We start from the raw sequence: 15328 nt of genomic DNA, 5'->3' as shown, positions 1-15328 counted from the left end.
CATTTTATGTAATTTTGTTTATGTTTTTATTGTGGTAATGTTATTTCTATGAGAGAAATATTCTAATATGAGCCATAATGGTGAATTATTGCTTCCTGGTAAGAGCACAAGGCTTCTTTATAATACAGCATTTCAGTGTTGCCAGCAGGAGGCAGTGTGGCGCTTTGCTTCTCTCCCATGGACTCTCGTTGCTTCCTCATTCTGCTGAGCGAAGCTGCACTAAACTGAACCTTAGTAACAAAACCTACACACATATTAATACACCCTGCTGTTTTACTCTGCCTTTATACAGACCTGAGATCAGGAGGCTGAAGTCAGAAGACAGGAGCCGTCAGTTTAACTTGATCTGAGATTTATACATCAGATATGTAAGTTACTAACAGCATTTTTTGACCCTGCTGTAGTGTGGTTTTTTTATGCTCAGCATCTTTTATGATCATCCTATGCATGCTCCCCCTTGGCAACATCATACGCCGTCATGGTCTCCGTTTCCACTGCTACGCTGACGACGTCCAAATCTACATCTCCACAAAATCCATCACCACTGCCACCCACTCCACACTCACCAACTGCCTCACTGAAATCAAATCCCGGATGCAAACAAACTTCCTCCAACTAAACTGCGACAGATCGGACATGATCACCATCGGCCCCAAGTCCCTCATCAAAACTGCTTCACCCTGGACAACTCCACCCTCTCTCCCTCCCCACACAGTCGCAACCTCGGAGTCATCTTTGACAACAACCTCTCCTTTCAAAAGCACATAAAGAAGGCAGTTTCACCAAAACTGCCTTCTTCCACCTCAAAAACACAGCCCGTCTCCGCCCATCACTCTCCTTCTCTGCTGCAGAAACCCTGATCCACGCCTTCATCACCTCCAGACTTGACTGCTGCAACAGCATCCTCTACGGCACACCATCCAAGCTCCTAAACAAGCTCGTCCAGAACTCTGCTGCTCGCCTGCTCACCCACCCCCGCACCCGTGACCACATCACCCCCGTCCTCCAGAAACTCCACTTTCAATTCAAAATACTCCTCCTCACTCACAAAGCCCTCCACAACCAGCCCCACCCCACCCCACCTCACCGACCTGCTCCACCGCCACAACCTGTCCCGCACCCTGCGCACCTCCGGCCCAAATCTCCTCACTCCACCACACAGGACCAAGCACCGAACCTGGGGCGACAGAGCCTTCTCAGCAGCTGCTCCCTCCCCACACACACAGAGAGACTGTACAGACCTCACTACCTTCAAAACTCACCTTTTTAAAACTGTTTTTAATGTATAACTTGTCTCTTTTTGTATTTTTATTGTGTTGTTTTTATTATTCTGCTTTTTAACCTGTAAAGTGTCTTTGTGTACCATGAAAAGTGCTATACAAAATAAATGTATTATTATTATTTGAACGTAAGCACACAGTATAAATCTGAGAGCGTCTTTATGAACGAGGCTTTAATTAAAAGTTTTATGAGATAACTTTTGCCGTGTTTTGAGCTGTGTATGTGGATTTGAGCTGGGTTGAGGACGGGTGATCCTGACAGATCATCAATAGCATTTAGCCTCCGTATCTGATCTGCTCTGCACTTCTCACCCCGCGGTGAGTTTCTGCTTCAAGGACAAGATGAATGAATCCTGGGTGTGTCAGCAGGGCATGAAAAACACTCAGAGGGGGGAAGGACTGGAAATGTTAGAGAGGAAGAGGAAGCAGCAAGCAGCGGAGGGAGGAGGAGCTGAGGGTATATAGGCAGTTTCATTTTTGCTCAGCACACACAAAGAACATTTCCCTGCGTTCAGACGAGAAGCTTTCATTGACGTCCACTCACAGGTGAGTCATCTTTATGTTTATGTCTTCATGTCCACAGTAAACTGCTCTGCTTGTGAGTCTGCTGCAGGTTCAGCTTGTAGATCGGGAGCACAACAACTCATATGAGTTCACAACAAGCTTTACTGTAATGCTGGTCTGCAGTTCTGCCAAAGAGAAATGTTTAACTCAGTGACACATCCTGAGGTTTGATCTGTCAAACCCTGGTGAAAGGTGACAGGAAAACAAAGGTATGTTATTCCCTGCAGGGCAACAGAGAGCGGTAATTACCCTCTCTCAGGCTCCTGTGTGTTAAAGGTGGAGTGTTAAACCTGCTTATCTGAATGAAAGTACAGATTAAACAAACATTTACCAGAAGAACAAATCTCAGAGAAGTTCAGGATTTACAAACAAGAAATCATTACATATTGACAGACTGTGGCTTGAGTCAGAAGAACTGCAGAAGAGTCATTATTGAATAATACATTTAAATCCAGTAACGCTTTATGCTGAGGCATGTGACTTATCAGGACTACATGCATGAAGAAGTATTCATTAAGTACATGTATTCGTAGTATCTCATGCCTGACTTCAGGAACAAAACGACTGAGGCGTTTAAATCATCATGATTTCTGAGTTATTATTGATGTTTCATGTCTTCTTCATAGTGACAAGCCAAAAAAACTGACCAGTCACAGCAATGCACATGTAATCAGCTGTAATCATGATTACTTCAGCATCACTTTTTCATGACCTCATCATATTTGTGGCCCTTTTTAAATCTGGTCTGGTCTGTCTAACTATTTAAAATTCATTTACATTTTCAGTTTCTGAGAGGAGAAACGAGTCAGATCTGAATGTTGAGCCTGTTTTTGTCCTGCGGTATGAAGTGAGGCCTTGCAGCTGTTTGCTGATAAACGGTATGAGTCAGTCTGCTGACGTCGTCTGAGAGCTAAACAACCATAGTTGGTTTGTAATCATAAGTTACCAACAAACAATCTGTCTGAATCAACGCTGTCACATCAGAAAAGTTTCAGTTCCTGATGTGGAGTCGGTTTGTTCAGCCAAAAATTAAAGCTCAGTCGTCATCTCCTCCCTCCATGCTGATGAAGTCAGCTGAAGTGTCGTAGTCCACGAAACATTTCTGGAGCTTCACAGTAAAACAGCGTTCTGCTAAACAACTGAAGTAAAGACTTGATTTAAAACAGAAAAACAACTAAAAGAAGAGGATAACATGACTCCACACAGCTCATCCAGTGTAATCCAAGTCTGCAGAAGCTCTGAGATCACAAATTGTTTTATTAAATGTTATTTACACCCTCGACGTGCAGCTGAGCTCGTGCACCCGCTTCAGCCACAGTGTGTGCTAATCCTTAAAGCTTCAGAGCTACAGTGAAGAGTTCAGCTTCAAAAAGGGGCTAAAAACATCTTTTCAAATCAATTTGAGATCTTCTGGAGACGTGGATTGTGTTTTTATTTTGTTGTTTTTCACATTTTAAATCAAGTCTCCAGCTGCTTCAGTTGTTTAGGAGAACGCTGCAACTGTGTTTTACTGTGAAGCTCTGGAAATGTTTTGAGGACCTGACTTTCATCAGCACGGAGGGAGGAGATATAACTTAATTAAAAAACAGTCAGAAGGTCTGTTTGGATGTGAGTGATGGACTGTGAATCAGCTCAGCACTACAGGCCTCCTGACTGGGTCTGAGGAGACGTTCCCGTGGGAAATCTTCTCTGAGGATAACTTCACAGCACATGAGCTCAACGTCACCGTTCAATACAGAGCCAGCTGCTGATAATAACGGTGGAGCTGTCCTGTCCTGTCCCGACAACAGTTATTTACATTTCTTTTCATTTTTAAATCTGTCAGAAGTCACCGGGAAATTCTTCCTAGAAGAACCACATTGTCTGATTAAATCCTTCCTGTTCTTTCTACATTTTATGTTGGTAGTGGCACGAGTCCAGAGGCAGGTTACAATCACAATGTTTATTTACAGTAACTTCTGCTGTGTCATGTAGCTAACTTACAACTTAATTTCTTTTTTCATGATGTTATTTCAAAGTATCATCTCATCTAAACTATATGTTTGGATGCTTTCATATATTTAAAACACTTGCCCATCATGTTAGTTTGACATAGTTCACCTGTTGGGCCACAGACTGAAGAAAAACTTAAGCACGAGAGAGACATCAGACCATAAACCAATCAGCTACAACATTAAAACCACCTGCTTAACACTGTACAGGTTCCCCTTGTGCAGCCAAACCAGCTCTGACCTGTCAAGGCATGTTGATAAGACCTCTGGGTGTCTGGCACCGGGACGTTTGTGGTGGGTCCTTTGGGTCCTGTTTGTTTCGAGGTGGGGCCTCCACGGGTCAGACTTGTTCTCGCACGTCCCACAGATGCTCGATCAGGTTGAGATCTGGGGAATGTGGAGGCCTCGGGCTCTATGTTGTGTTATTCAAGCCATTCCTGAGCAGTTTTTGTGGCGTGTCAGGGCTCATTGTCCTGCTGGGGGGACCACTACCATCGGTGGGTGCCATCGCCATGAAGGGGTGAACTTCCACAAAGCTCTTAAGATGGGTGGTGTGTGTCGAGTGGCATCCACATCAATGCCAGGACCCACGATTTCCCTGCACAACACTGCATTGTAGTGAGATGATCGATGTCATTCACGTCCCCTGTCAGTGGTTTTAATATGGTGGCTGATCGGTGTATATGTGTAAACATTACTGTACAAACTGTTAGTGCGACATTAAAAGATGGATGAATGGATATACTAGTGACAGAGCAGTATTTAAACGTTCACTTAAAGGTGCAATATGTAAGAATTGGCCACCTGTTGGATTTATAACAGGGGCCAGTCTATAACCAGAGTCACCGTTAAATGCCGCCAACTGTAGTTGCCGCTAGCTAGTTCAGTTCAGGCTGGGGGCCCATGGACCAGTGTTGGTGTTTACACCGGTAGCACAGGAGCTTTGGAGCGGGATGGGCCTGAATATTTTCTCCTAAAATTCTTACATATTGCACCTCGAAGATATGAGGGATTCTTCCACCACAACTTCAGCTTTATTTGCCTCTCTGTCCCCTGCAGCTGATCATGGACTACGTAGAGCACATCCTGTCCATCGCCTCAAAGATCTACGAGCTGGTGGAGAATGTGAAGGCCAACAGGAAGCGCTGTCAGCGTGTTTGTAAGAGAGTCAAAGGCCTGGAGATGCTGGTGCGGTCCATCGAACACAGAGGGCAGGCACAGAAATCTGCCAACGTAAAACAAGCTCTTGAGGAACTCCGTATCACTCTGACATCAGCCCAGGAGCTCATCAGGAAATTTACTCTAGCCAAGTGGGTGGAGCGCATCCTTAAATCCAGCAGCCACGGAGACGAGTTCAACAGTGTGAACGAGCGCCTCAACGACGCCTTCCAGGTCCTGTCTGGAGCCCTGCAGGTGGAGCAGGGGGACATCCTGTTCGAGGTGTTTGAACTGAACACCAGAAAGCAAGAAGACGAGGTCGACGGGACGGAGGACGACAAGGAGCTGCAGAGATGTGAGTGTTTTGAAGCTTTATGACTCTGCACGTTTCAACATTTCATTATGTCTTTTCAATGTATTGTTCTGACAACGACGTGCTGATGGTCTGAATAGGTTTAGGCACAAAAACCACTTGGTTAGGATCAGGGGGTGATCATGGTTTGGATGAAAATACCCAATTTTGTCACCAAATTCAGCTGGAATAAGTCCTGACAACAGTTGTTTTGTAGTCGTCTTGAACAGTGGTCTCCTGCTTAGCAGCCATCTCACTCACAGGTATGACCTGACCACTGACCGCTCTCCTCCCTATAATAACGTATTGTAGAAATGTTGATATGATACGATGAAACATAGAGATTTAAGATAAGATTTTAGATTCCCCTGTTTGCAAAAACGTACGATGACAACTTGTTATTCCAGCGACTGAGCTGCCTGGTCATATTTACAATCTGGATGTTGAAACGGATGGATGTTGTTATCCCCACAACTCCAGTCAAACCTCATGAACAAGCTGTGGACCACAGAGAAGTTAGGTACAGTTTGCGACATTAGACGTTGCTGATTTAAAGCAAGATTTAAAGATATAATATGGAGAAATTCTGCATGAAACTGACCAGACCTTTGTTATATATGTTGTTGAGCTGTGTACCTACATTATTTCAAATTTTTCCAACAATGTTCATAACCAGAGAAACCCTGAAGTTTACTTGAAGTGACTACGAGGAACTTTAAAGTGTTTATGAAACAGTCTCTGATTCCTCTGATGATTATAAATGAGCTGTAACAGCAAACGAGACCATCAGCGAAAAGACTGCTATTTTTTATATAGTTATTAGTAATGCCTGTGCTCGGCTCCGATCACATATACGTATAAAATCACATATAAATACATGACCTCATCATGATCCATCCTGCGGCCTCTCTGTCACTTGCTTCCAAAACAAATGCATGTGCGAGGAAAGATCAACAGATCGTACCGCTTTTGTCCAAAGGGGCGCGAGAATCGTTGTCACTTTAAGGTAACGGACTAAACTTAACAACATTACATCATCTGTAAACATTCGTACCTGGCTGGATCATTTGTGTTTATTTGCTTAACCCAGGCAGATTACTTCACTGTGCACTAGATGTAAGCTAACGTTAGTAAGCAACAGCACACACAGAAGGTGTGTGTGTGTTTGAATCCAGGTGAAGCTCTGAGTGAACTCAGCACTCAGCAGAGACTCTGGTTCTGGTTCTGGTTCTCTCTCTCCTCTCTGTAACGTTACGTTCATGAAGTAAAGTCCATTTCCCCTCCAGCTCCAGTCAGCAGTCAACATTACAGAACAGAAACACCCGACAATGGAGGTCACCTCCGGGTCACTGCTGCAGTCAGGTTGATAAACAGGAGTGAAGATAAATCCACTTTTTAATCTCCAAAGTTAAAAAGTGGATCTCACTCTTGAGGCGGGAAAGCAAACGAGTGAGTCAGAGGAACTTTGGCAGTTCCCAAATTTTGGTCTGACTGTAAGCAAACACGACTGAGCTTTGCGTTGTGTAAGCGGCAACAGGAACCGACAGGATTAAGTGTTTGGTTTCATTTGTTTCATCTGTGTTTGTTTGTTCCTCAGTGCTCATCGAACACATGGAGAGTCAGCGGAGAGAATTCGAAGAACTCAAAATCAGCGTGCAAAATCTCCTGGAGATCAGTGGGTACACCAAAACACTTCAATATATGATAGTCGGATATTACTGGAAATGTATCGCTGCATTTATTCGGCACATTTATTCCAGGTGTGAACGAGAACGGATGATAAAACGGGTGTGAACAGGCTCACAGTGGAGCATTTAGCATCTGTCCCTCAGGAGTTGATCATGTAACTGCTGGATGTGGAAATAAGCAACTGTTTATATCGGCTTTAAATATTACGACATACAGTATAAAGTGTTAAATGTTACCAACACGTGTCGGCTGCCCCCTAGTGGCCAAAACAACAACAACAATGACAACAACAAAAAAACTAAAAGGTAACTTGTGCCCATGTGTTTGTACAGTGAATAAGCCCAGCATCACTAAGGAAGACATCCGGATGATCAAACCAAACGAGCTCAAGTACGAATATCCCAAAGAGCCCTTCATGACAACACCCACCTCAGAGGTCTACAGAGGAGAGTACCACGGCTTCCAGGTGGCCATCAAGAGATACATTGACCTCGTGAACACCAGCCCGAGGTGTGTGCCACATTTCAAATTAAAATGCAGGAACTTTTTTTTTTTTTTTTTGCATGCTTTACTTTTGGTCACATAAATACCACAGACTCACCAGCATTAAATAACAATCCAATGCAGCGTCTGATGTCCAAAAGATGAGGGGTTGACCACTTCTGACGTAGTTTACTGTCGCATTTAAGCTGCTGGACGTCCTATTTTTGCTTTCCAACAGAGTCGGACAACAAGTCACACAAACAGCTTCTGTTCGAGCAGAACTTTACTGCTCGTGTCTCAAACACTTGAGCCCAAAAAACTTTAACATTTAGTCACTTTGTTTCTCCTTTGATTCTGACCGCTACTTTATTTTATACCTACAGTACAATTTAGCAGTGAATATTTACTTTATGATACGTTTAGAAAAGGTTGATAATAACACTACTAAATATAATCTATGAACAAACTATGACTTCATATTTATGATCATATTGATCCCAGAGGGTAAATTCACAAGTAAGTATAAAGTAACTTAAATCAACTCCACTTTCACAACATGAAAATGTCAAATAATATAATGAAATGAGCCTTTCTGCATATTTAATACTTTTTGATGCGTATACTTTTGAATTTAAGGTAATATTTTTCATGCAGGAGTATTTATACACTGTGGTATTTCTACTTTTATACTTCAGTGAAAGATAAACACATTGTCTGTGTGCAGGGAGGTAGAGTCTGTTTTCAAAAAGGAGGTTGATACCATGAAGCGGTTTGAGTCGCCCAACATCCTGCGAATGTTTGGCATCTGTGTCCAGGGGGAAGGTGAGTGAACTGCAGCACACGAATCACAGAGTATCAGGAACAATCCACCTTTACAAGTAGAGTGACGTGATGTGGCCTTGTGACTGCCTGTAGGACCCAGCTCTCAGTTCCTCATCATCATGGAGTACTGTGAGAAGGGAAGTCTGCGTCAGGTCCTGGACTCTGAGCGCGGGAAGCTGTCCTGGACCAGGAAAGCTCGAATGTGTCTGGACGCAGCAAAAGGACTCTACAGGTGAGTCACGCCAATTATTATTTACATGTCTGAAAATGATGAAACACAGAGAGAGGAAGGGGGAGGAGCTTAATTGTGCAGGTGAGACTAATAACGTCAAATGCTTTGTTAGGAGTGGACGATGTGATTATAACCCTCCGTCACAGTACATGTAATTTAAATTGTGATTCATATTATGAAGCTACATTACATTTTCCAGACAGGAGAGTCTGTTTATGTTTGCCCCCTTTTTAAAGGGACAGTTCACCCTAAAATAAAAACTGCATATTTTTCTTACCTGTACCGTTTGTAAAACACATCAGCAATGTCTCCTTCCAGGAATCATGACCGGTTACTCACGATAATCCACAGGCCTCGTTGTGAGCAGTCTCATGTTGGAACTATGTTTTCCCCTCATCACTGCACAGAGGCTATTAACATCATTAAAATTCACATTTTGCACTGCCACCAGCTAGACTCTTCTCTCTGCTCGGTGATATGTTGTAGCAGTTCAGCAGAAAGAAAATAGTTCTCCTCTGCTGACCTGCAACGTTAGCTAGCTTACTTAGCTTAGTTGGCTAGCCTCTCCTCTATGAGTAGAGGAACACTTCCTCGTGCTCGGTGATACAGAAAGAAAATAGTTCCTCTATGAAACTGCTCACAACAAGGTCGTGATTTCTGGGAAGAGACATTGCTGTTGAGTTATTTAAATGCATTTTTGGCACTTTGAGAGTTAAAGTGCAGCTTTTAAATGATCTCTTGATTGATTGTTTATGACAGAAGCAACATGATTATCACTGTTGTCTCTTAGGCTGCACCAGACGGAAGAAAAATCCAAGGTGCATGGATGCATCAACAGCTGCAAGTTCCTCGTGACTGAAGGCTACACAGTCAAGGTACTGAGAGCAGTGCATGCTGGGAGTGCTCACGGTCCGTCGAGTGGCGGGATTTGGTGAATGGGAATGAAATCTTGACGTCGTTGATTTATTTTTTTTATCAGCTGGGAGGTTTTGAGCTGGCGAAAACCGAGACATCGCTGAGAAAGTCGACAAAGAAGTCCATGACTGACCAAGATATCAGGTCTCTGTGCTACTCGTCTCCTGAGGCCCTCGAAAGCATCAACCACGTCTACAACAAAGAGTGCGAGATGTACAGGTCAGAAATAAACCACAACTTCATCTGTTGTTTAAAATGATGTTCAGTATCATAAATGCTCTTTGGTTTCATTTTTTTAAATGTGCCATCAGGTTGGAAGTTATAAAAATGCAGCAAACCTCAAAGGGATTTTTTTAAGATATCACATCAGGTTAGCAGTTGTAAATGCTATCAGGGCGCTAATCAATCGTTTTGGGTCCAGATGCTCTGCAGCAGCAGTCAAACAGTTAATCTGAGGGGTTCCTGATGACAAAACACAAAGTGAGAGTCCTGCTGGAAGAACACCAACCTGGCAACCCAAACGCTCTTCTCATTAATGGTTTATATAAAATGTCAGTAAATCATTTATTAATCATTAATTACAACTATTAAGAGCCATTATGTGTCGCCAAGACTTTTCATCAACATAGTGTGTAGTGTGTGATTCATCTATACATGCCCGTATCAACAACAAACACAAAAAGTGTTTGTGACGATATTTTAGTTTGTAACTTCCTGGAAAATTATATGTATAAAAAATGTTCATAATAATTACACACAGACGGCCGACAAGATCCTCATCTCTGCACCTGTGTGAAAGGCAACACCTCTCTGTCTATACAGAAACCGCTGTTATGATTAAGCAGGCCGACCACTAACTGGTTTCGGTGAAACTGGATCATATTTTAAAGAAAAAACTATTTTTTAGTTTTGACAGCTCTGCCTTGGCTTGGAGCCAAACGGGCAAGAAAAGCACCTCCGTACTATATTTCCTGTCGTCAAACCGGCCACTGTAAAGGGCGATCAATATCAGATACGAGTCCCTTCCTAGCTGCCTCACAATGCCGAAGCAAAAAGCACTCAACTGGTGAGAACAGAGGAGCTTTCCTCCTCCAGCAGATGAATGTGAAAACAGCCTTCCAGTGTCAAACTCTGCACATTTATCATCCTACGCAGTAACACATTGTTTTAGTGGAGTTGGACTTGAATAGAATAAAATAAACAGTTTATTGTTGTCTTTCAGCTTCGGAATCGTCCTGTGGGAAATTGCAACCTGTAAGAGACCTTTTGAAGGTGTGTATCTGCACAACACGGAGTTCAACATCCAGCTCTGATTCGGTTCACTCTCTTTTGCCCATGCAAAAGTGAAAAAAACTCAATGTGGCGTACAAAGTTTATCTTCAGATTTAAAATGTGTCAAAGGAGTCAGCTGATCACACTTTCATTCCTGCTTAGTTTTATTCAGCCTGACCGGAGCGAAACATTAAATTGTTACCTTCAGCTCTGTTTTAGATTTCACTCGTTACTAAAGTGAAGCCGACTTAAAATTACAATTAAAATGACAAAGATTGCAAAGATCTATGGATTATTTTACCTTTATTATTAATGACAGACCTGAAATGCAAATTCAAAACAAAACTAATTTAGTTGTTTCCATTCAAGCTTTTCTATTCCTCATTTGAAGTTTCCCTTTTCTTATTTCCACCATTTAAATTTCATCTTTAAAATTTCGGCTTTCAGTTTGAGCTCTTCCATTTCACTTTCTCTTTTTCATTTACCCACTTTACATTTTCAATTGCTTTACATAAGTTTTATCAACTTTATTTACAGCCTGATTATTTCTTATTTCTATTTCTTTCTCTGTCTTTTTTTTTTTTTTTTGGACTTTAGACTTTTAGACTTTCGACTTTAGACAAAGTCCTTGGACTTTGTCGTCAGTGCAGGGTCTGTGTCTGTGTGCATGATCACTATAAGTGGTTGCCACTTTATTTCTGCTCATAATGTGTTCTCACTTTTCTTCCAGGTTGTGCGAATGAGGATATCTATGAGAGAGTGTGCAAAGAGAAATATCAGGAGCCGCTGCCTGACGACTGTCCCAAACCACTGGGGGATCTGATCAACACCTGTCGGGCCTATAAGAGCTTCCAGAGACCATCTGCTGGAGGTGAGTTACAATTACTTTATTTCTGACTCACAGAGGTCCCATAGAAATGAAAAGAGAAATAAAAAACAAAGATAAACAAGACAAACTAGATAAAAGATAAGTAGCACCACACCACACTGCAGTCTGCACATCAGTACGTCAAGAGAGGGAGCAGATAAAAGAGAAGATGACAACAGAAAATGTTAACTGGAGCGACAGTGTTACCGAAGAAGACACAGCCCAAGACACTAAAGGAGGACATTGTTGAAAAGATGGTTCAGAGGAATCTGGTAGTGTGGAGATATTGTATTTAAAGTCTGTCAAAAACGGAGACGCGTGCACTGCAAACTGTGTTGAAAGCATGTTCCCACGAAGTCAGGTAATAGTACTAATGTTTTTCCATCTGAGGCAGTGCCGTCCTCTAGAGCATGACGTTACAGGACTTTACAGTCCCAGACCCAAACATGTGCTGGTGACCCCCCTAAAACACAACAACAGACCATAGTGTCCTCACAGAGACACAGTGACATCACAAATGATGACAATGACAAATGCTTCTGACTGGTCAGAATAAAGATTTTAGTTTATTATATATGCGCATTTTATTTACTTGAATACAGTCGTATAATGTTGTGCAGTAGATTTGTCAAGTTCAACTTCTGACATAAGAAATAAACAATATTCAAACCAAAATTAAAGATAAAGAACATTTTAACACATACTAAACTTGCAAAGCAACATACTGGCCCTATAACTCTGTCAATTATTATATATCACTTAGATCATCAGTGAGAAAATGACCAGGGTATTTTATTTCTTCACATGACATAAGAGGAACACAGGAAAAACTGATTTCCTGTCCTCTCTACTTCTAAGTATCATGACATTTAATATAATATCATGATCTTGGCCGTGTTGTGAGTACGCCTTCAGTAAGATAACCAGTTCATCGTCACACATCAGACGATTGATGACAGAGTTTCCAACAAGTCAGCCTGTATGACACCTATTTAATTATTTAGATCAATAAACACCTCGACGAACACCATTACTGACATGAAACGGAGCAGATACAACGTTGCCTATATATTACTTTTAGATCATTATATTTAGATACTGTATCTGCAAAACTGCCTCACAAATGAGTGATCGTGTTTCAGTGTAGAATGTTTCCTTAATTTCCAGTTAAGCATACGAGATACATATAAAAAAGAAATACACAACCATAAACAGTTATTAATCAAAGAAACATTAACATTCTTCCAATGATGTGGCAAAGTGTGAAAATATATAACAAGGAATAATGATGATGCTAATGTGGCTGTCTGTCTCTCTTCTGCAGTGCTGGTGGATAAACTGCGCAGCGTGGTGGCAAAGTTAGAGGAGCAATAAAACTCTTCATCCCTCTTCATCCTCAGTACTCAGGGTCTCTGGTCATACTCAGGAGAAGAAGTACAGTTGTGAAACCGTAAAACGCGTCTCTGGCTCGCTTAAAAGTTGCATGTAATCCACAAGAAAGTTTACAACACACTAAAAGCCATAAGTTTGTGTTTCAGTTCACCGTTACTGTTGGAAAACGTCTCAAACAGGAAGCTGTTCCAAAAATCAACCTTTCCTATGGATCTGTGGGGGCGGGGGGGTGTTTGACTTAAAGGGTTTTTTATTTTTTAATGAATGCATGTAAAGTAGCTCAAGCATCTGCTCAGGGACTCCTGACTGCTGGTTGACATTTTAGGATGACTTGGAGGAAAACACTGTATACTACAGTACTTACTAACCACAGAACTGCAGGTCACTAATGCTATAACTGTATACTGTCTGTCACACACGTGCAAACTTGTTACAAACACCAGCTCTGGAGGCCGTTGTAACTACATCTCATCACACAGAAAAGGTCTCCACCAAGTGGTCAAAGTTTATGTTACAACAAAATACCATTTTCAAACTGTTTACCTCTGAGCCTTTATGTTTATGACAACAAACTGTCTCTGTGAATAACAGTGGTGTCTGATGCAACACGAGTGCTGATGTTTAAATGCTGCAATATACCAAATAAAAACAATAAACAAACCTGTACAGTTGTTAGAGCCATTTTGTGTTGAAAATAATATTGTCAAAATTAATATGATTAAACAGATGATGGACTGAGTCTTTTGTCTCTCTTCAGCAAACAATCTCACGTTACATGAATAAAAGTTCGGTTATTTTGACAGTCATAGCTGGATGAAGCTTTCCTCTCCACCTCCCAGTAACCCGGCCCAGTCAGAGCCTCTCCACCCTCCACTCTCTCTTGTACTTATGGAAGCTGATTATTTGTGTGATAAAGAGCAGTATCATCGTTATTTAAAAAATATAGATATTTTCATATCAGTTTTTCTGCAGTTGTTCTGCAGATCTTGTTGAGATGTCTGCTGGTGGAGTTGACGACATGATCTCACGTGGGAACTGGGTCACAGTGAGGAACTACATCAATGCAAAATGTCTGGATAGATAAACATGTCACCAAATACAATACTGAGAAAAATCCAACATATTTTAAGAAAAATGCCTCTCTGCTTTGATTGTAAAGTGTAGTGAAAAGTAATTGTTAAAGTGCAACATGTGTAAATTAGCGAAAATTCAAAATGGCTGACTTCCTGTTGGGCTTAGGTCATGACACCCAGAGGCTTTTTGGTAGATCTTGGTGCCAAACACATGCCTACCGATTTTCATACATGTGGGTGAAAGTAGTCCTGGGGCTGCTTTTTGAGCCATTTTGCTCCTCCATGGCCGAAACTAATACAATATGTACATTTCCACCTCGGGTGAATTATGTGCAAAGTTTCATGAGTTTTTGAGTTAAAGCCTCCAGAAAAGCAATTCATTTGCCAGAAAAAGAAAAATTCCCAGCATTCAAATTCCTAATTAAATGTCTCAGCACTGACGTTATAGTTAGTGTTGTACTGGACTGCAATGCATTCAGAGGTGTTCCCAATATTCAGATCCTCTATGTATTTGTATTGGTTGTGCAGGCAGTTGTATTGGATTGTACCGGTGTTCCTAATAAAGTGGCCGGTGAGTGGATGTAGTTCTCATGTGGAAAAAATATGGAAAAATGTGGAAAAAGCAAACACAGACGGCAGCAAACACCCCAGTTCCTAAGTGGGATTGTCTTTAATAAAACAACTTCTAATATTACATTTTTAATAATACTAATATTACTGTTGTAAAATGACACAAATAACTTTAATTCTTATTTTGCCAATCAATTACTTAATCGATCGCTTTATACTATGTCATAAAATTGTGACTAAGGTCAACCAGAACTTGTTAAATCTTAAAAAAAACAAAAAAAAACAGTTAAAAACCCAGAGATAATAAAGTTAATTGAATTCTAACATCTGAAGAGCTGACATCAGCATTTGTGTGTGTGTGTGTGTGTGTGTGTGTATGTGTGTGTGTGTGATTTTTGCTTGAATTGATAGATTAGAAAATAGTTGCTGTTGATGGATAGCTTTTATTTTGAAAGGGGAAAACATTGCTACTGAACCCTTCCACCGTTGTGCATTACATTAGGTTACATTACATTTCACAGTAAAATCAGAGAGGCATTTTTCTTTAACATGCACAACAATGCTTCATAACACAACAAAGGAAAGGGCAAAAACCCCACAGACCTTTTATTTATGTTTTAAACTGAAACCCCATTGATTCTGAGATTAATGCCTGCACATACACCAC

General features: G+C 41.4%; 2 protein-coding genes across 2 annotated transcripts in view; one reads left to right on the top strand and one right to left on the bottom strand.

The window, feature by feature from the left end:
• Positions 1 to 13849, bottom strand: part of iqub (IQ motif and ubiquitin domain containing) — a 270442-nt gene extending 256593 nt beyond the window's left edge. Inside the window, exon 1 of the mRNA XM_084364641.1 lies at positions 13846 to 13849. The gene's annotated coding sequence lies outside the window, so the exon portion shown is untranslated. The remainder of the gene's footprint in view (positions 1 to 13845) is intronic.
• LOC311263601 (mixed lineage kinase domain-like protein) lies at positions 1761 to 13682 on the top strand. The gene is made up of 11 exons (XM_084363793.1): positions 1761 to 1826; positions 4895 to 5348; positions 6943 to 7020; positions 7367 to 7544; positions 8242 to 8339; positions 8433 to 8571; positions 9362 to 9446; positions 9551 to 9705; positions 10709 to 10758; positions 11489 to 11629; positions 12951 to 13682. Exons 2-11 carry the CDS (start codon positions 4901 to 4903, stop codon positions 12998 to 13000), a joined length of 1422 nt encoding a protein of 473 aa, XP_084219919.1. The 5' UTR covers positions 1761 to 1826; positions 4895 to 4900; the 3' UTR covers positions 13001 to 13682.
• Positions 13850 to 15328: the final 1479 nt, after the last annotated feature.

The sequence above is a fragment of the Pagrus pagrus genome, assembly GCF_965226575.1.
Source record: "Pagrus pagrus genome assembly, chromosome: 10".
Taxonomy (NCBI): Eukaryota; Metazoa; Chordata; class Actinopteri; order Spariformes; family Sparidae; genus Pagrus; species Pagrus pagrus.
The sequence above is the reverse complement of the archived record's forward strand: the minus strand, read 5'-3'. Positions and strand labels throughout refer to the sequence as shown.